At 46.7% G+C, this 26,229-nt stretch overlaps 1 protein-coding gene across 2 annotated transcripts in view; it reads right to left on the minus strand.

The window, feature by feature from the left end:
* Window positions 1-565: 565 nt before the first annotated feature.
* ATP9A (ATPase phospholipid transporting 9A (putative)) overlaps window positions 566-26,229 on the minus strand; it is a 47,781-nt gene continuing 22,117 nt past the window's right edge. Inside the window, exons 14-28 of one of the 2 annotated variants that reach the window (XM_041417876.1) lie at window positions 24,929-25,138; window positions 19,677-19,838; window positions 16,157-16,249; window positions 15,158-15,241; window positions 14,070-14,240; window positions 12,204-12,302; window positions 11,858-11,947; window positions 11,145-11,289; window positions 10,610-10,674; window positions 9,712-9,867; window positions 9,298-9,362; window positions 8,447-8,555; window positions 7,142-7,199; window positions 5,482-5,685; window positions 566-4,345 (exon numbers count right to left, since the gene is read on the minus strand). In XM_041417876.1, the coding sequence (XP_041273810.1) occupies window positions 4,209-4,345; window positions 5,482-5,685; window positions 7,142-7,199; window positions 8,447-8,555; window positions 9,298-9,362; window positions 9,712-9,867; window positions 10,610-10,674; window positions 11,145-11,289; window positions 11,858-11,947; window positions 12,204-12,302; window positions 14,070-14,240; window positions 15,158-15,241; window positions 16,157-16,249; window positions 19,677-19,838; window positions 24,929-25,138 (1,848 nt within the window). In that variant the 3' untranslated portion in view covers window positions 566-4,208. Of the gene's footprint in view, window positions 4,346-5,481; window positions 5,686-7,141; window positions 7,200-8,446; window positions 8,556-9,297; window positions 9,363-9,711; window positions 9,868-10,609; window positions 10,675-11,144; window positions 11,290-11,857; window positions 11,948-12,203; window positions 12,303-14,069; window positions 14,241-15,157; window positions 15,242-16,156; window positions 16,250-19,676; window positions 19,839-24,928; window positions 25,142-26,229 lie in introns of both variants that reach the window. The other variant, XM_041417875.1, reaches the window with a different exon arrangement.

Genomic DNA, 26,229 nt, shown 5'->3' on the forward strand with positions numbered 1-26,229 from the left:
TCCCAGAGATTGTTTATTGAAAGCAGTGCTGAACTGTCTCCCAAGTTCCAGATTTCCTTTATCCAATTGCACTCTTAATTTTCTTTTTTTAAGGCGTGTTTATGGCTCTATTACATTTTTGGTAGAAAATTGCTGCACTGCGTTTGTACTCACCATTATTGACGTTTCCCCTGTGGAGAACACTCAGTGTTAAATCCTGCCTCTGCCCCTGTTCCTGACCCTGGGAGTGCTCTCGTGCTGAGCCACTCACTCACTCAGATGTGCAAGGGATGAGAACATGCCCGGAATAGCTGCTGCTCATGCTGCTGCACCACTGCTCTTCCCAGGGCACGACAGCTCCCTGTCCCCATGACAATTCCCTCCTCACTCCCAGCAGCAATGACCAGCCCTGTTAAAACCCAAGCTGGCTCTAGAAGGAATTTAACGAAGCAGCTCTGATCACCTCGTGGGGATGCATTTCCCACACGCAGGTTAAAGGCCCGTGGTACAACTTCCCTACATCCTGACAATTCCCACACGCCTGGGACCCATCACTCCAGGACTAACCAGGTGCATCATACAGGGGTGAAGTAAAGAAGTTGCATAAAATTTATTTTTTCCACCTTGTTTTACAACATTCCCTTTGAAGGTCTTACACATCTGCGACATGTAACTCCACAGAACAATAAATAATTGGCATTCATGTTTCTCTTGACTCAGGATATTTACAGGTTGTTTAGCTGGATGACAGGTACAAAACATCGGCATCACAGTAAATACCATTTTGACACCAGAATCCATTTCCCCATTAAAAATTAAATTAACACTGATTTTTTTAAACCATTTTAACAATTCAAACTGTTCTCAAAGGCATATAAGTACACAAGTTGTCGTAGGCAGTAGTCATGGACCATATTGGCAAAGCTGTGAACCACAGGATTTCATGCAAATCATAGAGTTTAACACTTGTGAAATAACTAATAATAAATAAAGAGCCCATCCTGCTGAAGTGGGCACTGGGGTGGCCCCAGACACTGTGGGATGAGCTGGGGACACTGAGCTGCACAAGGCAGGGTTCAATCCCTGGGGCAGAGCTCTGCCTGTGCAAACCTGTGATGCAGCAGAGCTTTCTCAGCCACAGAGCAGCTCTAGGGATTCCCCCTGAGCTGAGCTCCCTGACAAAGCCAGCTCCCCTCCACACAACTGCCCAGGCAGCTGCAGAGACCGAGGCTGTCCTGGGGCTGGGACAGCTCTGGGAGCACAGGAGAACAGCCCCCAGCACACAGTGCTCACCCCCAGGGGACACCAGGGGTGGCCCTGAGCACCCCTCACCTCAGCCAGCTCTGAGCAGACCCTGGAACACAGAATGTTGGGTTCCCACTGCCCCATGAGCTGAGCTGAACAAATGTTTGCACAGGTGAACAGGACAAGCTCTGCAGAGGAGAGAAATCCAGAGCTAAGGGGATAGAGAGGGTGTGACACACCTGGAATTGCTGCAGAGGTGCAGGAAGAGAAGAGAGCGTGCCACAAAACCTCAGGCTGCAGCCACGGGCAGCAGGAGCACGGTGAGACTCCACTGGCACCCAGGGGCATCACCTGGAGCAGCCCCAAAGCACACAAGTCACACATGAACTGCTACAGCACAGCCCACACAGATAAAGGAATAGGAAGAACACTAAGGCCACAAACAAGATACTGCACAGAAGAAGAAAACAATGCTTCACTCCCCAGAAGTACAAATTATGAGCATACTAGAGGAAAAGATGAAATTTCCAGCAGAGAATCAATTTATTTTAATGTACAGTAAATAGGAACATGTGTATTAAATTTTGCTTTTAAAAACATTTTTAAATAACTTAAGAGAAATGGGTTGCAAACATAAAGTGCTATAAACTTGAAAAATAGAAGTGTTCCTCTTTCCTGCTGTTTGTTAGATGGCAGTTTTAGTCTCTGACTGCTTTGAAAAGATGTAGTGTATATCCAGGCAGAAATGACTTCTGGATTTACTACCTTGTACAAAAACACAAACTGCAAAGAACATAATCCACACCCCAAAACACAGCTCTAGATCACTATCAACTCTACTAAATATGCTACTAAACTTATGATTCAATAAATACAAATGAAATCACAGTTCACTCCCTTTCTTGGTGTAAGCTAATAGTTTGCAAATATGGTCCACTCAGTGTAAACTGTATTGACTTGAGGAAACAGTGAATTCTACCATTTATATGTCTCAAATATTTACACACAGTAGCTTGGCACTGTTGCTGTTGCAGGACATTGAACTACCAGACACAGGAGAGAGGGCAGGGCTGGGCACCAGAGCCCAGGGGGACTGGGCTGCTCAGTCACCACCTGGGGCCAGGAGGAATCCTTGGTTCTTGTATTTGAGCTAATGAAAGCAAATTAGATGGGAAGAAATTCTGCCTGTGAGGGTGGGCAGGCCCTGGCACAGGGTGCCCAGAGCAGCTGTGGCTGTTCTGGATCCCTGGCAGTGCCCAAGGCCAGGCTGAACAGGGCTTGGAGCACCTGGGACAGTGGGAGGTGTCCCTGCCATGGCAGGGGTGGCACTGGATGGCCTTTAAGGTCCCTTCCAACCCAAACCACTCCATGATTCTGTGAAATGCTGTCTGGGGACTCCAGAACAGTGGCATGGCCAACACTATCCAGTCATGATGAAGACAAGGTGAAGGACCTTTCTGGCAAAGTGGCATTCATTGCTTCACAGGAGGCTGTGAGCCCAGCTCCCAGAAGGAAACCCTGGTTCTGCCTTGGGACAGGAGCTCAGCCCCTGGGCTCTTTCCCCCCTGGGCAGCCAAGGAACAAGGGCACCAAGCAGTGCCAGATCTGCCCGTGGTTTCTCTGATGTGGGAAGAAGACAGCAAGCAGCTAATTTAGCACAGACTGAAGAGCCTCAGACAAGGATGGCTGCCACTAAAAGCCCATCCGTGTTTGATGCACCACCCCAGCTCTAGAAGGTCCCTGTAAGTCTCTGTCCTCCTACTGAGAAGCCCAAGTACATGTGGCACTCCTCATGAGATTATAATGTGGACTAAAGTTTATAATAATGACAGAACTCACCGAGTTTAATTTTTGAGAATTAATTTGCTCTGCACTCAGCCTAATGCCTTTGTATGACCCACTCCTGTGATTCAGGTTTGGTTTTTAGAGCCAAGCAAGTGCAAGGCTCCAAAAACTGCCTCTCTGCAGGGAGCATGTCATTAAAACATCCACCTAGGAGTGCCTCTGCTTACTTGCAGCTCATCCTCAAAGTTTCACACTAACAGGAAACAGATTTCATGGAGCTGTGAGGAGTAGCAGCTCTGTGACCTCTCCTTTCAGTCTCCAAGGATTCAAGACACGTCTGCCACATTGTCTGCAGAACACTACGAGTCCCTTCTCACGTTGTCGACACATTTCAAGGATGATCAACTGCAAAGTTCTGTTCCAAAGAGGATTTGCTTTAGTTTAGATAATTTTCTTCTACACAAATAAATACAGAGTAGAACTATTATGTCACTGCTCCTTTTAACAGGAAGCACAAAAGCTAAACAAAACCGAATTCTCTCGTTTTGAGCTACCACTTCTCTGTCTTTATCAATGGCTGGATACCTCCAAAATCACTGGGGTGACCACATTTCAACTGAAGGAAAATCTCAGACACGCTCAGATTCTCCAGTGTGTGTAGATCCGACAGGCTGGAGCCCCATTATGGAAACAACATGCCATAAATCAGGAATCAGCTGTCAGCAGTGTAGTGCATCACCTACATTAAGGGATTTCCAAGATGTAAAAAGAATGTTAACTACTTGAATCAAAAAGACAAATAACATAAACTTAAAAAAAAAAAAAGTAACACAATGCAAAGAACAGCGCAGACACTTAAAAAATTCACTTTAAATTGTCAAATGTAAATCCCAAGGTCAGGTAGCAGCTTCCACAGACTTTGAACCATGCAAGAGAAACCCATTGCCATCGCAGTTCCATGCATTTGACCCCAGCTGAGTAGAACACAAGTGCCAAGAACTGGATGAACTCAGAGCCTCCACCCTCCAAACAGTCCCTTTTGGCCTTAGGTTCCCATCCAGGGCAGTCTCTCACTACAGCAGCAGGTACCAGAGATCACCACGGGGCCCTGGGGCAGGGACACAACGTGCTCCTTGTGGAACAGCTGGGGTTGTCTCGGGGCCCTGGGCAATGCCTGTCTCTGTGTGCCAGGAGCAGCCCTAGGACGTGAGCTTGGAGTAGCTGGGGGGAGAAAACCTCCGTCTCAGGTACTTGAGGACGTAGAGGGGCAGGCAGCTCACCAGGGTGATGACAGTGACCTTCCACAGGAACGACAGGGTGGCAATGAAGTAAACATCTGTGTGGAGAAACGAGCACGGAGTCAAAACCACGGGGAGAACCTTCTGGGAAGGGGTGCAGAAATGCAGCTCAATCCACCACTGCTTCCTTCTGCCCACGGCACGGGGCTGGAACTAGATCATCCTTAAGCTCCCTTCCAACCCAGGCCATTCTAGGATTTTACAATCCTTAAAGCTGCCCTACCTCCAAGATCAAAGCCCATATGAGACCTGGCTCCTCACCCCTCTGCCCTTCTCTTCCCCAGAAGATGCAGAGACGTGCTGAGCAGTGGGGTGTAAGGAATGTGGCTCTGACAGGTAACTGCCCTCCCAAACCCCACCTGAAACAGGGACATCCTCCTGGCACTGCGTGTCCTCCCGCTCTGGGAGCTGCCTCTGCTGCTTGGCTGAGCCCAGCAAACACAGCTCCTGACCCAAAACACCTCAGAACTTTTACAGAAACAGTTAAAGCATCCATCAAAATGGAACTGGTATAACCACATGCAAGAGACAGATCCAGCCAGGAGGGAAGTTATCCCTGTTGTCCTCAGTTAGGGAAGAGCTTTATGGAAGAAGCAGTGACATCTTGTGGTTCCTGAATGAACAGGGAACAAACCCATTGGTCTGATATTTGCAACTCAACCATTACTGGGGGAATCTGGAACTCCTCACCCTTTTTCCTCTACCCAGGGAATAGAATTAACTCTTCTTCATGCAGCTAAAATAGCAACAACCAAACCCATAAGGGAATGGTCCCAGTGAACAGATAAAATAAGGTAAGTTTTAGGAGGCAGCTCCTTCCTCCAGTTTAAAAGACCAAATCTTTCAATCCAACACCAGAGACTTCAACCTTCCATCTCAAATTCCCACATGGAAATAAAGGTCATTGCAAATGAGACACCTGACACGTGCTGGAGCTCAAAGAATGGATGAGATTCACTGGGTAGCACACTCTGCTGACCACCTTTACCTTCTCTAGCATTTTGCTGTGGGAAGAAACCACAAAACATCTTCCAAGTGCCTTCAAATCACACAGAGCTTGCTGTGGCACCACTGTCACTGTGCCTGCTGTTGGCCCCACCAAGAGCCTTTTGCTCAGTTCAGTCCTGTTACCATCCAGGCCGTGAACTGGCTGGGGGAGAGCATGAAACCTCACCAATAAACTCGTGCAAGAAGACCAGGGAAGCGATGTAGCAGGAGAGGCTGAGCAGCTCAGCCACAATCATCAGCCAGTGCCACGTCTGGATCGTCAGTGCCACCATCAGCAGCTCGGTGAGGATCAGGGACGTGAAGGAAATGGCAACAATGTGCACAAATTCGGATTCAAAGAGGAGGAGTGCTCCATACATGATGATGCTACCTGCAAGGGAATGGAACTATTTCAGTCAGACACCGGATCAGCTCTAAAACCCACAGTTAGGTCTTGGAAAGGCTGAAACACTCCTGTCTTGAGGCTGTTTTTCATGAAACCCAATGAACGTAACGACAACGAATCAGTTACTATTTAGGAGACAGAACTGATGAGAAGGGAAAAGTTACAGCAGAGGTACCCGAAGTTTTCTAACAGTCTATCATGTTCATAGACACATGGAGATAGGAAATTAATACATGCTGTTTTGGCAACTGGAGATCTCTAACATCATGAAACTCTATCCTCCCACAAAAGCACTTGGTCACTACTCAGAAGCTAAAAGATATCAAATTCTTCTATATCCTACCACACTGCCTCGGTGCCAAGAGGCAGCCAAGTGCTGAAAAGCTCAGTGGATACAAGTGAGCCTCAATTTGCACTGCCTGAGCAAGATGTCTCCCCTTTACACCTCCCCCTAAGAGAATGCCATTAAAGCTCTGCTAACGAGGCATTGTTTGTGCTCCTAGGCCGGCTGGCCAGGGCTGTGCAGGCCACCTGCACAAATAACTCATGTGAGCAGCATGAGTAATCCACACCAACATCCATCACCCAGGCCGCCTCCGGGAGGGAAAACCTGTGAGGGAACCCAGTTCCAAAGCCACAAAGTTCAAACCCAGCTGTGAACTTTCCAAACTTTTGGGCTGCTCAAGTTTTGGTCGGGCTCATCTCTGCTAGCAACTGGCCCCGTTGTTTGGCCGCTGTTTGCCGGTTCTTGAGCACAGCACTGGTGAAGTCACTTTAACCAAACCCTGTAACCAGAGAGTGCTCTTAGCTCAAGGAGCAATCTTTCCCCCCGTGCATCACCCTCTGGCTGCAGCCTTCCACCACTTGGGAGTGTTCTCTCAAGGCCTTGGCTTTGCCATTGTGTTACTCAGCATCCCAAGGCCTTGATCCCTGTTGTAGGATGCTTGTGATAGATTTCAGAAAATAAAGCTAAGAGAGCTTTACATATTTTACACTTCTAGATTCACTCCCTGCTGAGGATGGCAACATTCATTAAATCTGTAAGAATTACCTGCTTATTTTGACCCCTTATTCTCACTCTTGTTGATAAAGAGAAAACAAGGAATTTTGGCACTTCAGCTTTTAGCTCCCATTTTCTACAACTCCCTGATTAATATCTATAGAGACCGTTTGAATTTGAGGGTACTTGATTTTAAAAAATGACAAAATGAAAGAAAAGACCTTCCTAGATATATACCCAAATTACTACATCCACTGTTGAAAATGCATTGTAATTAAGGCATTTACTTAATTGCTTTAGCAGCCTAATTAGAGTATATGAGATATGATCAACAAGGATGCTTTGGGAAATTAATTTTGTGCCTTACTTCTGCAATACCAAAACTTAGATAGTCACATGCACTACAACATCTAAAGGCACAAGCAGAAGTTGATTTCTTACCTTGATAAATGCTTATCAAGACCCAGATTAAAAATGTTTTGTATGACAACGGTCGTCCCTGGGTGGGGAAAAAAAAGACAAAGCTCCATTGGGGTTTTCTTCTATGAAAATTCACTTATTGATCAACTTAGAAATTAGTAAGAGAACTGGAAGCTGCTTTGGAAAAAAATAGAAAATTAAACAAATCAAGCTAAGCCAAGATAATGCCCCTTTATTTCCATTTTTCTGGGTGCATGAAGGGGCTGTGGAAGCTCAGGGCTCCTCCAGCACAACCTGGCCCTCACTGCACACACAATTAATTCAGTGCAAAGATGCCTCAGGAGTTTAATCAGCATGAAATAGAAGATGTGTGTACACACATCAATGTGAATACATTAATGCTGTATTTCTAGACACACACAAATCACCCTCATATTGAAGGCAGATAGATTTTAAAAAACCATCTCCAGCCAACACAGCCATACCAGCACAAAACCCCCTATGTTTAGACCAGGCCTAAGGATGGTTGAAGAATTAGTGGTTTATGACATAAGAGACAACATCCAAGTGAAACCAGATGGAGACTTATTGAGGCTCTGGAAAAACAGGCTGTGCTTCTCAGAGTATCTGTTTAACAGGAATCCTTCAGGGAAAGGAGTTGGGGAAGACTCAGTCCACCCTTTCCTCCAACTAAGAAAGATGTTCCCAGGCTGCATACCCCAGTTATTCAAAACATTTTCCAGGGAGGAAGAAAAAAAAATTAAAAAGGAACCTAAGATGAGATCTACCTTCCTCATATTTCTATGATAAACATAAAATAATATTTTCTTTGTTCAAGGAGAAGGACCTGACTTAGATGCTAAAGCTACAAAAATGGCACAGCAAGCAAACCTTTAGATCATACTCCAGTCAAATTTCTACTGAAGAAACTCTGGGATAAGCCCCTGCCTCCATCAAATGAGCATATGCCTTCCCTTCTTCCCTTTTCTGGCTTCAGGACAGTGCCAAATCCCCAACAATTTCTCTTTTCCCTTTATTATGGAACAAATTGGTAATATTAAATCCCTAGAATTTCCCACAGAATAGAACTTCTACTTGCCCAGCCGTTTTTAATAAATTGCATTTCATGCAGCATTCAACAAACAACTGCCAGGAATTCTGGTTCTATCTGTGGATTCAAATTTGACTTTAACAGAATTTTGCCTGAAAATGCCTCCTAAAGTTCTGGATCTCCTGGCAATATATTTGACTTTACACATTTACAGTTTCCAGTCAAGATGAGGATCTTGCCTTAAAGCAAAACAGACAAACAAGAGTCTCACACACCTTAAGAAGATCTTTGTAGAGCTCTGGGTACAACATTGCAACTTCAGATTTCACATCCTTGTCCAGGACAAGAGAAAACACGGGAAACATGGTGTAAATTGTGGAGTACCTGGGAAGAAGGCAGGAGACCAGTAAATATCTCAGGTGGAGCTGAGCAAACAAATGTTAGGCTCCAGAAAGGAAATACCACATTCTTGAAATGCCCAATAATGTACAAACTATAAAAACTAGCAAATGGAGCACACCAGAGTTTTGCAGGTAGGGAAAAACCATCATGATTGACTTTTTGAGTGACTTTTGAGCAGGAATGCTCATACACAAGTGATTGGTTCAAATATTGCACTGGGCTCTTAATGGAGCCAAGGACTGACCTGTGCCCATCCCAAAGTCTGCTCTAGAGCTCAGCTCTGATTCTGTTTGCATCAAAAGGCAATGGAGATGAATTTGCTGGTTTTTAAATTATGTACTAGAATGTGTAAGAAGTCATACTGGGATTACAGTTGCAATGCCCTGTTTTAGACAGTTTTTGGGCAGGAACTAAGGTTGGGTTGTCTCTCTTCCTGGCACTGCCAGGAGCTGGGCACTGCTTCTCCCTGCTGTGCAGACACCAGCCCAGAAGAGCTGTCACTCTGCTTTTACTGGAGCAGAGGAACATTCCTGGAGGATGGACTGCCTCACAAACATGGAAAGGTTTCTGCAAGTGTCTGCACTGAAGGGGACACGGCTCACACCCAGCTCCTGAAGCAGAGCAGTGAGCAGAGTGGAGATGTGCATGGCTTGCATGTTAATCAGCCCAAAAGCATTCACTGTGCAGAGGTTCTCCTCACCACCAGTAAAAAGTGAGCTCTTACCCAATGATGAGGAAGCCTTGGTAGAGAGGAACTGAAGCAAAGTAAAACACTGATGAGAAAACAGCCTAGAAAAGAAATGAGCTTTTTAGGCACTGAGATACTGCAGTAAAAGTAACAGCTTAAAAATACACTGTTCAAACTGGAACATTCTTGCAGTGGGTTCTCCCAGCTCCTGAAATGAAGACAGACTAATGGAACATCAACCCTTTCTATGCCTTTGGAGCAGTTGCTGGTATTTGTTCAATACCAGGAATTTTCTTATGTGTTTTCATATCAAAGTAACAACCTCAAGTCCTAACCCATGAAAATTTTCAGAAGAAGAAACAGCAGCATTCCAAATGAGACACAAGACCTTTCCTTTGTGATTTGGCTTCCCCACCTCTTTTGGAAAGCCCCTCCTGGCAGCCCATTTACCTGCATGGTGCTGATGCAGAGGCTCCTGTGGATCACAAACTGGCTGAGGGCTGCAGACCTCTTGTAGCTGTTCCTTCCATGGACCATGAGCAAACGACCCAGGTGCTTGAACTGAGTGATGGAGAAATCAGCTGCCAGCGATGCCTGCTTCCCTTCCTGGGAACAAGGGCAAGGAAAAGCACAGTGAGATCATTCAGCACTGGAAACAAAGAATATCATGTTATTATTGAGTTATCACTGACACAATTTCCAGGAATATTTGCAGCATGTTAGATGAGGGAGAGCATTGCCTCAGTACTTCTCCTTCCACTGTGGGTTTTAAGCAAAGAGTAAAAATATGAGAATTCCCATTTGAACCTTGGCCTCCAATTCTAAGCATAACCTCTGGATTCTGATTCACAACACACATGTTAACGTGACACTCCTATCAAGTCAGTGCTGAACAACTTCTCAGTCTCAAAAGTTCACACAATTTTGGCTCGCTGCAAGCAGAGTCTGGCTGCTGCTGCCAATCCAGTCCTGCAGCTCCACACAGCCCCAGGTGCAGGAATCAGAGCTCTAAGCCAGAGTTTGCTTTGCAAACCAATTTGAGCCATTTCTAATTGTATATGTAGGATATATCTTATCAGTGTAATTATAACTTGGAGCATCAAAAACCCCCAAAACTAACCATGAGGGTACAAATTCAGGGATTCTACCAAGAACCAAATAATGAACTTGAACTCCCTTTAACAGTAGTCTCCTTTACAGCCAAATTATTTATCATTATAGGACTACTGGTTTGATGATGATTCTTGTGGGAGCTTGTTCCCTATCTTGCACAAATATCTGAGGATTCATTTAAGAGTTGCCTGAAAACTGGCCACAGAAATTCTCATTAAAGATGAGGTAATCTCACCTTTCCTTCAACTCCAACACCACAGTCAGCCTCCTGAATCATGCTAACATCATTCCCTCCATCACCTGCAGGGCAGAGCACAAACAAAACTGGGAGTTAAGCAACAGCGGCAACCTGCAACCCCACCAAAGTCATTTGCACCACACTGGAATATTATAAGAAACACTTAACCCAGTCAACAAAGGCAAGATTTTAAACAGAAATTATGAACTTAAGTTTTGTTTTAATAGACCCCCAGATCAGCGATTGAAGTATCTCAGTTGCAGGTGGTACCATTACATCTACAATGCTGAAACACAGCTCAGATTAACAGTGGCACTTGACAGGATCAGGTCCAAGCTCTGCTTTGCAAAGATGCCACCTCAAAGGGTGATGAGGAGTTTCCACGTGCAAAATTTCGATCATTTTCTCTATGGCCCCGCAAAACCACCGCTCCCTAAATCAGCATTTCCAGGGGGTGTGAGACGATGTGAGACTGCTCACTCAAAGAAAAGGCAGCTGCCATTGTGTGTGGCTGTCCCTGGCTGTCACTCACCCACGGCACAGGTGAGCTTGCCCGTCCTCTCCTGCAGCAGCCGCACGATCTGCGCCTTCTGCGTGGGCGCGCAGCGGCAGCACACCACGGCGGGGCACTGGCACGCCAGCTCCATGAACTCGTACTCGTAGTACTTCAGGCACACCTGGGTTACACACAGCACACACCTGGGTTACACCTGCTCTGCGGGCACCAGCCTTCCTCCAGCCCGGGCTCTGCAGCTGGCCCTACTGATGCCTTGAGAGGCTGTCTAGAACAGAGGCTAGACAGTAGGGATTTCATAAGTGAAACTATAAATAAACCAAATAAATGCTTTAATAAAGTAGGGATTTATTAAAAGGCCTTCAAAGGATACACCTTGGGCAGTATGAGAGCCTGGCTGTGGCTCCACCAAAAATGGACCCAAGATGGACCCTGAGTCACGAGTTCTCATACTTTTATAAGTTTTGGTTCATTTCCACACTGGGGTTAATTGTCCAATTCCAGCTCCAGGTTAAGCAGTCCCATCCTCCCAGACTGCTCTCCTCCATTCCCTGTTGTTTGTACTTTTTGGGCCTGGAGCTGCAATGCAATCTTGGTTCTGGGGCTGGAAAAGGATTGTTTGGCTGAACTGTGAGGAGAACTTGCTAACACTTTATATGGAGTTCAGAGTTACATACTAATGCAGTACAGAATGTGGAAAACATAAAAGCTAACACTTGAGGCATCAGTACCTCCAGCGAGTCCCCCGAGATGACCAGGGCACAGTCGTGCTTGCGGCGGAAGGCGTTCAGCTCCAGGTGGGCTTCTCCGCGGTTTGTCACCTGGGGGAGGATGGAACTGAGCAAGGTGTGCTCCACTGGGGTGAGAAAACAGCAGAGAGTCCCAGAGGGAACACAAGTGACACAGCCAGGACAGGCAGCACACTGAGTTAGGGCACGCAGTCACAGAAACAAAAACTCAGGGTAGAAAGCTGGGGCAAAAGAATAAAAATACCCTGCTGGAAAACAGTTGTGATCTCACAGCCCTCCTGTCCCAGAGTCTGGGCCCCTCAGGACAGGGTCTGTGGGTGTAACTCACCAGTCTGAATATATGGATGTCCTGTGTCCGTGTCACCAGATGAGCGTTCTTGGCTGTACACGTGGCTGTCTCCAGCTTATCCCCTGTCAGCATCCACACCTAAAATCCAAACATTTCATGTGTTAAGTGAAGCTTAACAACCACGTCTGCAGGACCTCTGCAAGTACCACCTGCCCCTTCAGGCTTGTAAAAGGCCTGTTAAAATACATGTACAAATTATTCTCCTAAAAAACCCCTATTTTAAAACACGCAAGAAAATTCCCACACGTGAAAGAAAGCAAAGCTCTTACTCAGGCTGAGACACAAAGGAAGTTACAAACTCTGGGTAACATTTTTCCCACCTGCAATATTTCAAGATTCTGCTGATAAACTCACAAAATGCAACTAAAAAAAATGTGTATTTGTGTGTTAATGTGTCCCTCCCCGGCCATTTCTCAACCGGGCCCTGCTGCAGAAAGATCCCTCCTGGCCCAGGCTGAAATGTGGATGATGCAACTGGGGTTAGCTCAGTGCTGATGTGTACGTCTGGAACACACTAACTTGGTTCAGGGGTTTTTTTTAGATTTTTTTTTTTTTTAAATCTACACTGCTTCTTTTATTTTGTGCTGGTGAGGGGAGGGAGTTAAAAAGCAATGTCAGCAGCAATGGCTGGGAATTCCTTCTCCAGTGTAAATATATCACAGTGAGTTTGGCTTTTTCCACTGGTGTTTTTATTCTTTCAAGACACTGCCCAAGAATATTTAATGAAAAATACAAAAACCTTAAGAAAATCCCAAAACATCAACAAAAAAAAAAACCCAAACAAAGACTATTCAATTTGTTAAATAATCTGAGGTTGGAAAGAGATTGACTCTTAACAAGATGGTCCCTGTCATGAACTGCAAGACCCCCTCCACTCTGGATTTACTGCTCACATGCACACCCTGATGAACACTGCAGTGCACGGGGTGCTCAGCACATCCCACACCTCCACTCCAGCTCCAGCCAAGGTGAGAGAAAGGGAAGCAGGAAAACCCTTCAGAGTGCTGGGCCAGGACTCCAGCATCACTGAGGAGCTCGGATTCCCCTGCTCCCACTTCTCTGCTGAAGTCTCTGTTGTTCACAGGGGTGGCCCCAAACAAAAAGCACTTTTGGAAGCTCATGCCAAGTACTGAATTCCCTGTCCTACCTCAGCCCCCAACACACAGCCCTGCTTTGCATTCACAGCATGGCTTCAGATTTTTGCTCACTTTGCAACTTAAAGCAGAGAAACCACAACTAGGACCTTTCACCTACTCTTCTTACCCAAATCTGAATGTTTAATCCATTTTTTTCCCCTTTTGCAAGCCTGACAATTTTTTCAGAGAGAGAACCTTACACAGGCACCACAGCAGCTCCCTCACTGCTGAGCACAGCTCAGGCTGTAGGTGTGGAGTCACAGATGCCCAGAAAGCTGGAAAAAAATACATCCAGTCTCTGATTCTCTTGGCTCAGACTCCCCTCTAGTGGCTACTGAAATGTGGATATCCACAGCTCCAAGCCCAGCACGAGGGTTCAAGCAGCACAAAGCAAACACAGCCCCAAACCTGCCTTGTTTCATCCACTCCCTGAAAGAGGAACTGCCCCAAAATCTCCTGCTGGACCCCCCCTCATGCCCACACCATTCCTTTCTGTGCTGGAGGAGCCAGAGCACGTGAGGGGAGGAAAAGCACAAGAGGTGCCACACTCATGTGTTAAGATTTACCACCTGCACCACATTCTCTTCCCAAAGTGATATTTAAAACCCTCACTGGGCTCCCCAACTTTTAATTTACAGCCCATGGGACAATGCCAGGCGCTCCAGAGGGTCTCAGTGCTCCTGCTGGAGCACCCCTGGCTCAGGCAGACCTTAATGCCAGCGTTCCTCAGCGTCTCCAGCGTGGGCCTGACGTCTGTCTGCAGCTGATCCTCCACGCCAGTGAGACACAGCAGCTCCATCTCCATCTCCAGGCTCTCGATCACCGTGGCCACTTTCAGGGAGCGGTCGTGCACGCTCAGCTTGGCCTGGACGTAGCGTGCCTTTGGGGACAGAGCACAGCCAGGCTGCCTTTGGGGACAGAGCACAGCCAGGCTGCCTTTGGGGACAGAGCACAGCCAGGCTGCCTTTGGGGACACAGGGCACAGCCAGGCTGCCTTTGGGGACAGAGCACAGCCAGGCTGCCTTTGGGGACAGAGGGCACAGCCAGGCTGCCTTTGGGGACACAGGGCACAGCCAGGCTGCCTTTGGGGACACACGGCTGGCCAGCTCCAGGGGAGCCAGCCTCCCTCTGTGGCCTTCCACCTGCTCTAGGGAAAGGTGTCCCTGTGCACAGCTTGGAACCACAGCCTCTTTAAGGCGCCCTCCAACCCAGGCAATTCTGGTTCCATGATTCAGAGGGGGAACCTGCAAGGGCTGGTGAGCTCGAGGTGGAAAGTGCTTCAGGAAGCTGTTGCAGTTTTGTCCCTGGGCAGTCCCAGGTGGGCAGCACAGGGCACACAGAGGCACAGCAGCTGCTGGAGGGGCACCTGCAGAGCCTGGCAGCTCCCTGCCACCACAGGAACACTTCCAGAAACAATGGCACCACAGAACCCCAAGCAGCTGCACCACATCCCTGCATTAAGTGAACAGTTCCCCCTCCCATTCTGGATGAGCCAGGCAGTGCCCTGGGCAGAGACCCAAAGCCTACATGTGAAGCCCATGTTGCCAGGGAGCTGCCTGGTTTATATTCTGGTTATTCAGGATTCAGGAACTGCTTGGGAGGGTCTTCCCTGGGATAAACACTTCATACCTATCACTTGAAAAGCAACTTTGATAAAAAGAATACCAAGACATTTCAGAATAATGATTCTTGCAGAGAACTGGGAGGTAAGAGGCAGCATTATCACAAGAGTTTTGTGAGAATCACTTCACTGATTGTTTGTTTAAAAACAAGGGAAAAAACCAAATAAAAACTTACTTCAAAGTCTTGATACTGCTCTTCTGTCAGAGACTTCTTGGCCACGACAAGAACCCTGAGGCCTTCCCGAGCCATGTTACCACACTGCAAAGAAGGATCCCATTGTAAAGCAGAAACTGCACTGAAATGATTTATGCACAGCAGTGTGGAGATGGCAGTGTAAGATAGCAGGTTAAGAAAATACCCTCCCATCTGAGCAACCCCAGTGAGTCTACAATACCTGATAAAGTGCATGATAAACTCAAGAGGAAGGAGGGGATCTGCAGTGGTTTGTGACCTAGCCCAGTGATCAGGAAGAAAAATGTCCTCTCTGCTACACCAGGGGGGCAAAAACAACCCCACTGATTAGATTTTCTCTGTGTCCAAGTAAAAGGGCACAAGCCTGTGATTTGTAGACTTCACATCTTTGGCAACCAACTCTTTAAAATAAGACCAAGACATTATTATTTCTCTGAACACCAGAGAACCAGTAAGTGAAGCTACTCTTGAGGATGCCCCTGGATCCCTGGCAGTGCCCAGGGCCAGGCTGGACAGGGCTGGGAGCACCCTGGGACCCTGGAAGGCGTCCCTGCCCATGGAGGGGGTGCAATGGGATGAGATTCAAGGTCCCCTCCCAACCCAACCCCTTCTGGGATTCCATGAACCCTGTGCCACCATTACTGCTAACCTGACAAACACACCCCAGCACAAAGCTGCCAAATGCAGTTTTGAAATCAGACCCTTCAGGCTGAAACAGATTCAAACACAGACTCAAGCCCAGGACAAATCTGGTGAGTGTCAATCACTTTTGAGCCAAACCCATTTTATTCACAGGACTTATTCTACAGTAAATACTCTGAACTCGCCACTGACACCCTTGTTCCTGTGGATGAGGACTGATCCAAGGAATGCCAGGATCAGAACCTTCTGGCTTGCAGACATTCAGCAGTGAGTTAGATATTGAGCCCTGCAGCAGCGGCCTGGAGCAGAGCAGCCCAGCCCAGCCCAGCCCTCCCATACCTCCTCCTCCAGCCAGTCGTTGTACTGCACGATGCCAGCCATCACCACGTCTGCCCCCTTCATGTAGAACGTGATCTCTCCCGTGGATTCATCCTGCAGACACAGCACAGCAGTCTCAGCTGGGGCAGCACCCACAGATCTGGGGGGCCACAAAGTGAGCCACGAATCCTCAGCACAGCAGGGACAGAATTGTCTGTTCTGGGCAGGTGAAAGGCCACCAGCTCAGCTTCGTGTCTGGGGCCAGAAGGAGATGCCTACTCAATTGCAACTCCGCTCCTCACAGCAGGAATTCATGCTTTGGACAAGGGGATCAGCTTTTTAATCAGCATCTCCACACTGACAGCCCCTCCTAGCCCTGCCTGCCTGTGCCTCCAGAATAACCTAGAGCCCTCACCTGGAAACCTGACTCCCTGCTCACTGAAACCACAGAACAGATGCACAAAGCTCAGCAGAGTAAAAATCACTCAGGTTTACCTGCTTTGTTACACCATATGGAATAGGCAGAATTAGAGCTCATGCTTGCCACAGAAAGCTTAGATTGCTGCCTGCCTTATCTGACACAAGGAGTTTATAGGCTGCAAGCAAAGCATATTTAGATTACCACTAATTAAAAGTCCTTTCTAAGCAGGCAGATATGTAAGGAAGCCACAGCTCTGAGTACTACAAGCTCATGGAAACTGTGGCAATTTCCTCAAAGGAGACAAAACTATGAGTAAGGAACAAACTGCTTTTTAAACAAGACAGCCACCAGGATAGGAGGAAAACAAACTTAAAATGCAAAACCAAAAAGCTCAGGAAGGTCTGAAATAAACAGCTGTGAATGAAGGGACCAAAGAACTTTAGGAATATGAGAAACGAAAGAAAAGCAAAGTGGACACTTAATATTTGGGTCAGTCTGTTCCACTGTTACAAAAATTAGTGGTGAAGGTTCTCACACATGAATAGGTTAAAAGTCCCTGGTTCTGTGGCACTGGCACAACAGAGTTTACATCCACAGCAAAAAAAGAAAAATTGGCAAAATGTAGCACCTGATGTGGACTCTAAAACTGCAAAGAAATAAAGTGCCTTTGCTGAGGAAATGAAGAAGTAGCCAGGGATAATGAAGCTCCTTTGCTGATTATCTTTGCCAAGCTCACAGAGATATTCACACGGAAGATGCTCAGAACTGAGCCCAAGTGTGGTTTTCCATGTCCTGGAACATCCAGCCCTCACAGAGTGATACACATCCCACATCCCCAGAGGAAAACGGGTGTCACTCTTCCAAAACAACCAGAACCTGCTTAAATAAAACACACCACTTCTGGCAGTAGCCAAAGGTAAAGGTTTATCTATGAAATTATTTGATTAAAGAGTGTCTAACAACATCTCTGTAGGAAACTGAATAAAGGCTGCACTTCCCGTGCTGCAGAGCTGGCTTAAGATAGTTTAGATTTTTTGTCCAATATAAATACTGCATCAGCTATCTCCTTGCATTAGTCATTTCCTCTGCCCGAGTTCAGGAGGAGGTTAGTGCGTTCTCAGATCATGGCAAGATCACTCTATAAATCTGCACACAGATTTGCCAGTTATATTGTTTTGGGGAAGCATCTTTTTCCACCATGGTCTGCCTCTGGCCACGGTTCAAAGGCTCCTTTCAATTCCAGATATGACAATAGCACTATCTCTGCTCTACAACAAAGATCATTCCACATGGGTAAGGGGAAAAAAACCAAAGAAAACGAAGAATGGAAAATATTGTGGTCAAACAAACAGGCCTTCTTCAAAGAGGAAGATAAGTCAGTGCACACCATGGTGAGGAGGCTGCTTGGGTACAAGAGGATTTCTCAGAACTGAAATAATCAGGTACAGAAATGACAGTTGAGTGCAAGGAAACACTCAGATATTGCAAAAATATCCCAAAGCAGGCAACATCTGTGACTTGTTTCCACTATTAACTACTGCTTTATTTACTAGAGGTTGTGTTGAAGGAGATCATTCCTGGGGGCAGAGCAGACAGGATGTGCAGGGAGATGCTGCCAGGTGCAGGGACAGCACTGCTGGGCTGGACACAGGAACTGCTCACACTCTGTCCCCAGGCTGGGCAGGAAGCCTGGCAAAATTCTCACAGGGCTCTCAAGAGCACAAAAAATGCAGTTTGTAAGGACAGGCAACACCTGTGCAGGTGAGCAGGAATGTTTCCTTTTGGGTTCTGCTCACTGCAGGGCTGGGTGCAGCTTCATCTCCCTCCCTGGGTGTATTCTCTTCTGGATGCTTCATGCTGCTCTCCCTCCCCCTCTTTCTGCTTTTTAAACAAGCTGCACAGTTTAGGAGATGCACTGAAAAGGTGAACACCCTTCAAGCTGTGGATCAAACCAAATGGAGTGCCTACACAATCACACATAAATGTTTAATTAAAGCAAATTTTACTTAATAACTATCTATTTATAAATGCCTTTCTTTTTTTTAATGGAAATCAAAACCCTGCTTGGATATACTATTTTGGAATATACAGAAATGTGGCAAAGTAATACCCAGGCACTCAAGGCCTGCTACTCAACCCTAATTCTGCACAGGGCACACCCAGAGCTGATTTTAGTGGTTTGGAGCAGCTGAATGCCTACAAAATAAAGACAATTCACAGAGAGGGACCAATGCTTCTTTAAAGGTATTTGCAGTCAGGATCTAGGCCTGATGTTGCTGCCACTGACCACAAGTGGGAGTTTTGCTGGTTTTGCCTAAAATACAAATGGCAAAATCTAAACAGAGAAATACAAACTAGAAACCTTTTTATTCCTAGTGGGGGAGAAGATAAATAATAGGTAATTTAAAAGGTATGAACTTCAAATCAAAGAAGGGAAAAGAAAAAGGAGCACTCTTACTTTCATGATAAGAAAACTTCGGGGCATTCACTTCTGTTGAGCACAAAGCCACAATTTAATGAAGCTCACCCTGGCTTTGATGGTTTGTCCACCTCTTACACCTTTGATAAAATAGCATTTCATCAAAAGCTTGCACTTGCAATAAAAGCAGTGGGGAGGGAGGTTCTTTAATCCTTGCTCTTCTAGTCATAATATTTCTATTCTAGGCCAGGCAAAGATTGCCCAGATAATTTTCATTATAGAAGTAATTAACTTGAAGAATTTACCCTTGCTGCACTGCACTGGATGCACAATACACTTGTTGCAGGTATCCCCTGCAGCACAAGGTGTTTGTGGGAACACTCAGTGTCTGTTCAATGCACCCTGTGGCTCTCTGAACTCCAGATTTAGCACAGTGATTGCTCTGTACCAGCTCAGCCTCCCAGCTCCCTTGCCCTGCCATCCCTGCTCTTGGCCACGTGTTCATTTTCCAGAGCCTTCCAAGTGTTCCACCTCGTGCTGCCCAGGGAGGGAGTGCATTGCCTTGCTGCTACCCCAGCCCTGGCTGGCTGCCCTGCCGTGCTCTGGTGACAGCTCTGAGCAGGAGCCAGCCCAGGTGTGGCTCCCAGGTGTGGCTCCCAGGTGTGGCTGTCCCAGGTGTGGCTGTCCCCAGCAGCCCTTACCCGCACGATGATGCCCATGCGCTTGCTCTCGTAGGTGAAGGGGAAGATCTGCAGGATGGTGAAGTTGAGGATGTGCCCCCCTGGGCTCCTCAGCTGCACTGAGGACTGGTCTCTGCCCACCAGGGTCAGGCCCACGCTCTCTGTCCACTGCACCAGGGCCACCTGAGAGGAGAAGGGCACGGTGAGAGCTCCTGCCACACCTCCCGAGGGGAGGGATTGCAGGTGGCTGCAGAGAATTCATCACTCATTAATTCATCAGTCATTAATTCACCAGTCATTAATTCACCATTTTTTAAAATTAATTATTAATTAACAGTGCTATCAAACAGATCCACTGACAAACAGGTGCTCCCTCCATGGCTTTTTCCCGATTCAGACCCTTCCTGGCAGGCTTTGGGCAGCCCAGCCCGTGTGTCTGTGGTCACCTCCCTGCCTTTGACTGCCACATTCCACTGGACACCAGGAATTTCCCCATGGAAAGGGTGCTCAGGCCTTGGCAGGGGCTGCCCAGGGAGGTTTGGGGTGCCCATCCCTGGAGGTGTCCAAGGAATTCCTGGAGGTGGCACTCAGAGCTCTGGGAGGGGGACAAGGAGGGCACTGGGCACAGCTGGGGCTCAATGCACTGGGAGGGCTTTTCCAATCTAAATTATTCCATGATTTAATTCCAAAGGACAACCCTCAGCAAGGGGCAGGCACTGGAATCCTCCACCCAGCCCTAGGGAGCCCAAACCTTGTGGGCACACCAGGGAAACCCCTTCACAAACACTTTGTTTTGGAAAGCTATTTCCCAGCTTGCTGTCTGTGAAATTAAGAATTCAAAACAACGCACTCACCCTGGATTTACAATTTCAAAGCCAGAGACACTAATGCAGCACATTAAAAATTCATATTAAAAAAACCCAAACAAAACAAGCTCTGTGGTATTCTCTGTGTGTTCAGTAGTAACAGCTCATCAACAAATTTCAACAATTTTGCAGTGATCAGCAAGACAGCTGAAGGCTGGTTCAGACACTTCTTAGCAGAGAACCATTCTCCCTAAACATTTTAAAAAACCCAAAAAAAAAAAACCACTCCCCAAAAACGCTCAGATTGTTTAAGGTTTAACTGAACTGAGATGGCCATCATTTGGATTGCAGCCTGTACTATTTCAGGACCTACAAAACTGAGTTCTCTGCAAGCTTTCAGAAGACCAAAGCCTTTCTTTTGCTTCCCTGAGAACACCCCAGAGTGCCCAGCTCAGCTGACACATCCATCTCAGCCTGAGCTTGCTGAGATTTAACTCCAGAAGCTGTCTGGGCAGTAACAGATGGAGCAGCAGCTGACACGAGCCCATCTATCACTGGCCCCCAGAAAGGATCAAGGGATATTTCCCTAAACAGACATGAAATACTGGAAGTGTTTTACAGTGACATTTTCAAAGGCACAAGAGCGCTGGGCACATGGTTGCTGTCGACTTGAAGGTTAATTATCCCTTCTGCCTTTCAGGTTCTGCCTCTACTGCCTCAAGTGACCACAAAAACCTTAGTTAAAAATGAAATTGATTTGGGGAAAAGCACATACAAGAGATACAAATAAAATCAGAACCTGTAAATACCTGCACAGAGTAGAGATTTCATTAATGAATTGATACAATTGGGACTAACTGAAGAAGCTTTTGTGAACTCGGCTCCTTTTCATCCAAAAGCTTAAAAGAGAACCTAAACCAAACTTTTCCTTTCATAAAGTAGTCTTAAATTGTCAGATTACCAAAAAAAAAAAAAAAGTAATTGAGTTGGCTTTGCCTTGAAAGACCTTTAAGTCAATTTGAATCAATATTTGGCTTAATATTAACAAGTTTGTGCAGGCTTACTCACAAAGATTACCACAAATCAAAGGCTCTTTCAAGCTTATCTTTCTCCAAAGTTTCTTCAAGCCATGCTCAGTGCATTAAAGTGTGCAGTTAGATAATCCTCCTAGCAGCCTCCCAGAGCAGAGATGGAGCTTGGCTTTCTAATTCTCTGGTTAATAAATAATGATTGGGAATTATTCCCAGCATGATGCTGCGTGACGTTCAGCGTGTGCAGCCCTGGCTGTTCTGCCTGTGCTGGTGAGCAGAGGTACAAACCTCTGCTCCAGACTGGTGTGTTAAAGATCTCCTCTGCACAGACATCTCCTCCCCTGCCAGCACAGAGGTACAAACCTCTGCTCCAGCCTGGTGTGTTAAAGATCTCTGCACAGACATCTCCTCCCCTGCCAGCACAGAGGTACAAACCTCTGCTCCAGCCTGGCCTGTTAAAGATCTCTGCACAGACACCTCTTCCCTCCTTCCCTGCCAGCATTCACTGCCATCCCATGCAGCTCTGGAAGCCAAGCCTTGTGTAGAGGGACAAGTGGATGAGCAGCACGTGGGAGGTGGCACCAGGGGACAGCAGCACCCATGGCACCAGAAGCACCCATGGCACCAGAAGCACTGACAGCTCTTCTGGCAGTGTCTGGGCACTGGGATGTGCTCCCCAGCCCAGCCCAGCTCCAGGTCAGACAGAACAGGTTTGCTCTGCCCCTGTAAAACTCAAGGTGCTCTCAGCCACAGCAGAAGGATGAGAACTATTCAAGATGCAGAAGTGTATTTACAACTTAGAGGAAGGACAATTAAAAGCAGGCTGGAAATCCCTCAAAGACCTTAAAGGGAGTCCATGCTCACTGATGAAGGGAGTCAATGAAGTCCCTGCCAGCATCTGCAGCTCCAGCCAGGCCAGGCCTGACACAGATCTGAGCATTTCAAAGCACAGCAGCCCAGCACAGTACCCTCCAACTTTGCTCTCCCTGACAATTAAATTACCCCAGCCACCACTGAAGTGAATATCGACTAATAAATTTCATTCTAAAGAGACAAATTGATCCTTGTGTGCCATGAGCTGCTCTGCAGGGTCCCCTCTGGGTTGCCTAGGCAGGCAGACAGCAGGCAGAGACCAATTGATCCCACACCCTTTCATGTCCTGGCAGCTGCCGCCCTTGTCAGGGTTAAAGACTGTTTGCCCAGGAATCCCAGGCCCTCTTATCTCTGATCAGATTATATCTATTTCATTTCCCCTGTTAGTTACTGTATGGCTACAACTGACAACTGGCTCGCAGAGCCCCAAGGCTGTAACTGATATCTGAATAAAGATACTTCAAGACTTCTAAATGGCAGCGTGCACAGGAAACAAATTTAGGAAATCCTGCTTTCTGTTACAGGAAATGAATCCTATGCCAACTGGTAGAAATTACCCTTGCTGTTAAAGTAAAGAGAATACAAGTTTTTGTACTCATTTCATAAACTGACCTTCCTTGCCATGGCAATATTTTATTGATATAGGATTTCAAAGGCTGGCTTTAACAGCAGTCCCAAGCCATTCCCCTACAGGGAATGTTATTTAACAGCATTACTCCCTTCTCAAGGGCTCCACTTGTGTAGCTCCTGCATTTTGTACCATCTAGGATGACATACAGAGCACGGCTAAATAATATTTGTATATCCAAGACCTACAGACAAGATTTCCTCAGCGCAGCAAAGCATATCTGATTTCTGAACCTGCTGTAATTCTCTACTTAAGATATCACAAGAAAGGAAAAAAGAATTTAAACAATAATCTTGGAAGGATTAGTTATCATGCTGTAGTAAAACAAATAAACAATATCCCCTGGGTATTTCAGACAAATTGCTGTGTAAATATTTTAAAGACAGAACAGTATAAAGAGTAAAAATAAAAGAAAAAAATCACTGACTTCACTGTATACCACAGTATATATGTAAATAAACAGAAATCTGTGCAAAAAGAGCCTGTAAATGCTTTAGGAGAAAAAAAAAAAAAAAACCAACTTAGATGCAGATCACAAAAATGACCATCTGGAAATCATTCAGAACTCGTTTCAGTGCAAAGGCAGTTGCTTTCTGTACACTGCCTTTGCAGGGGACAGCACCCCTGCCCCAGCCCGTGTGGGACAGGACACCCACACCCTGCCCAGGGAGGAGGTGCTGCTGGCACCTCACTGACCCAGCCATGCAGGGGGCACAGCAGAAATGCAGCCTTTGGGTAATGCACAGAAGAAAATGAATATATATAAATGCATATGAAACAAATGAATTGCCTGCTTTGGGAGAAAAACACTATAGGGAACATTCTGAATGTATGTAAATGTGCAAACCAGCTCTGTGCCAGTCTTTTAGCAGCACAACAGCCCCAAAATGCTCACTCAGCTGGGCTTCCAACGAGCACACTGAATTCCATGCAAAGCTTTTCTTAAAAATGAGGCAAACCAGCTTCTCTTCTGATGGCAAAGGTGGGAAGGTTATTATCAGAGGCAAAGCTGGTTTGTCTGAGGCAGTACACGGAAGAATATTTTGAATGTAGTCAAAAGGGTGATTTGATCTCACACCATCAGTGGGATTCTCAAACTTCAGTACCTCTCCAGCACAGAGCAAATGCAATTGTACTAATTAAGAGAAAGCAAAATGTGCTGCTTTTGTTGCACTAAAAGGTGTATAGTAGAAGCATAACCAATATATGAAACCACATTTTATTCCTCCTGTCTTTGTCACAGAACTGTAATTATATTTCCCAGATTTTGCAGGGGGTGGCAAACAGCACTTAAACTGTAAGTGCTGCATTGAACCTGATCTCCTAAATGCTCCTAAAAGTCTCCAGTGAGTGTCTGGAGAGCTCCAAAGCTTCTCCCCCCCTGTGCCACCTGCACAGCTCTGGCTGCTGGCAGAGAATGGCAGGGCCCAGCTTTGCTCTCCAATAATCCCGTGTACTTCACTCCCTCCCCAGAACTGCCCTGGGCACTGGCTCTGCCCACCTGCCCGTGGGATGTGCCATGGTGATTTACAGTGATTTCCAGCTTTTCCCTGCTCTAGAAGGTCACACACCTCGCAGAGCTGAGCTGAGGGAGCATTCCAGCCCTCTTCCACAAGCTGTCGTCCCCCAGACAAGATAAGATTGCTCATAATTTACCCAGCATGGTCAAAGGGATTCCTAGAGTTGAAATGAAAAATATACCCAGGACAAAAGGAGCAGAAACAGGGACAAAATTCTGTGATGCAAAGGCTGACAGAACAGCCTGGAGCTCCAGGCGGAGAGGCAGAACATCTGAGAGGACACTTACAGTCCATCCCCAGCTTATCAGAGCAACAAACACACTACAATATTATCCCCGAGCTCTTCCCCCAAGTAACCACGGCTTGTTTTGCAGCCAGCAGGGCCACAGGGACGCCCTGAGGGCCCCGCACTGACCTCGTCGGGGCTGGAGGCCTGGTACACCCTGCAGGAGTCCTCGTAGTGGCGCTCGGCCTCGGCCTGGTCGGTGACGCCGTTGGACTCGTAGACGGGGGTGACGTTGTGGCACAGCGCGATGGCCTTGACGGCCTCGTGCACGCGGCTGCTCATGGTGCGCCGCACCTTGGTGGCCAGGGACAGCCCCTTCACGGCCGGGGGGTCCTGCGGCTGCTGGGGACAGGGGACAACACAACACGCACAACTGAGGGGGGGAAAACGACGTTTGGAGTCAGTTCGTGCAGGCCCGTGTCCCCACAAAGCAGGCACGCACTTCCCGCTGTTATATTTTCTTCCTCGAGTCAGGCGTTAAAAGCTTTCTGAGGAATATATAATACACCCAAGAGAGCTCAGCTACTTTTGGGGGCATGAAATAAGCAGGATCTATCCAATTAGCTACCCTTAGCTTGAGGTGAAGTCTCTTGGGTCCTTGAGGTGGCTTTTCACCTAATCAATGAGAGAAGCTTCTGGGGGTCTTTCCTTTTTTGGGGGACAATGGATATTTTTGTCATTCTGTCAACACGGGGCACACTCCTACATCCCACCCCCTCACTCAGGCCACCCCCGAACACCCCTTTTTGTCATTCTGTCAAGACAGGGCACACTCCTACATCCCACCCCCTCACTCAGGCCACCCCCGAACACCCCAGTGCAGCTCAGCTCCTGGAGCATTGCTCCTGAAAGGCCCGAAAAGATTGACGTTTTGGGACAGTACACCAAGAAAAAGCCCCTTTGCTGCAAATCCACCAAAGGGGGACACGCCAGCCTCAAAAGACTCAGCGAAACCACTTTTTTACTCCACAAGAGACCAGTGGTTTGGGAAATTTAGAGTCACTTGGGTTCCACGTGCAAAATAATAAAATTGGTGAAAACACAAAACAGATGACTGGTAAGGAGCTAGAAAATCTTAATTACATTCATTTATTTTTTAATACTATTTTTAGTATCAGAATGGGAGTCTTCAGATAATTGCACAATTACTAAATTATCCCAGTTGAAGAAGGGACACACAGTGATCCAGTTTCCTGCTCTGTTAACCTTTAGTGTCAAGAGGACAAAAGTTTCACTTCCAGGTCAAAGGGCCACAACATGGTAAAAATAAGAGCAAAGAATAAGAACTACAGTTCAAAATGAATCATTGCCAGCAAATGCTTCTCATTATAAGGAATCTCACTTGGTAATTATGAAAGTTTTATGAGACATATATCCATTACCAGGGTAATTCCACATGTTATTTTCCACACTAGTGATTAGGATCCATA

The sequence above is a fragment of the Onychostruthus taczanowskii genome, unplaced genomic scaffold, assembly GCF_017590055.1.
Source record: "Onychostruthus taczanowskii isolate IOZ18803 unplaced genomic scaffold, ASM1759005v1 scaffold57, whole genome shotgun sequence".
In the NCBI taxonomy this organism is placed as follows: Eukaryota; Metazoa; Chordata; class Aves; order Passeriformes; family Passeridae; genus Onychostruthus; species Onychostruthus taczanowskii.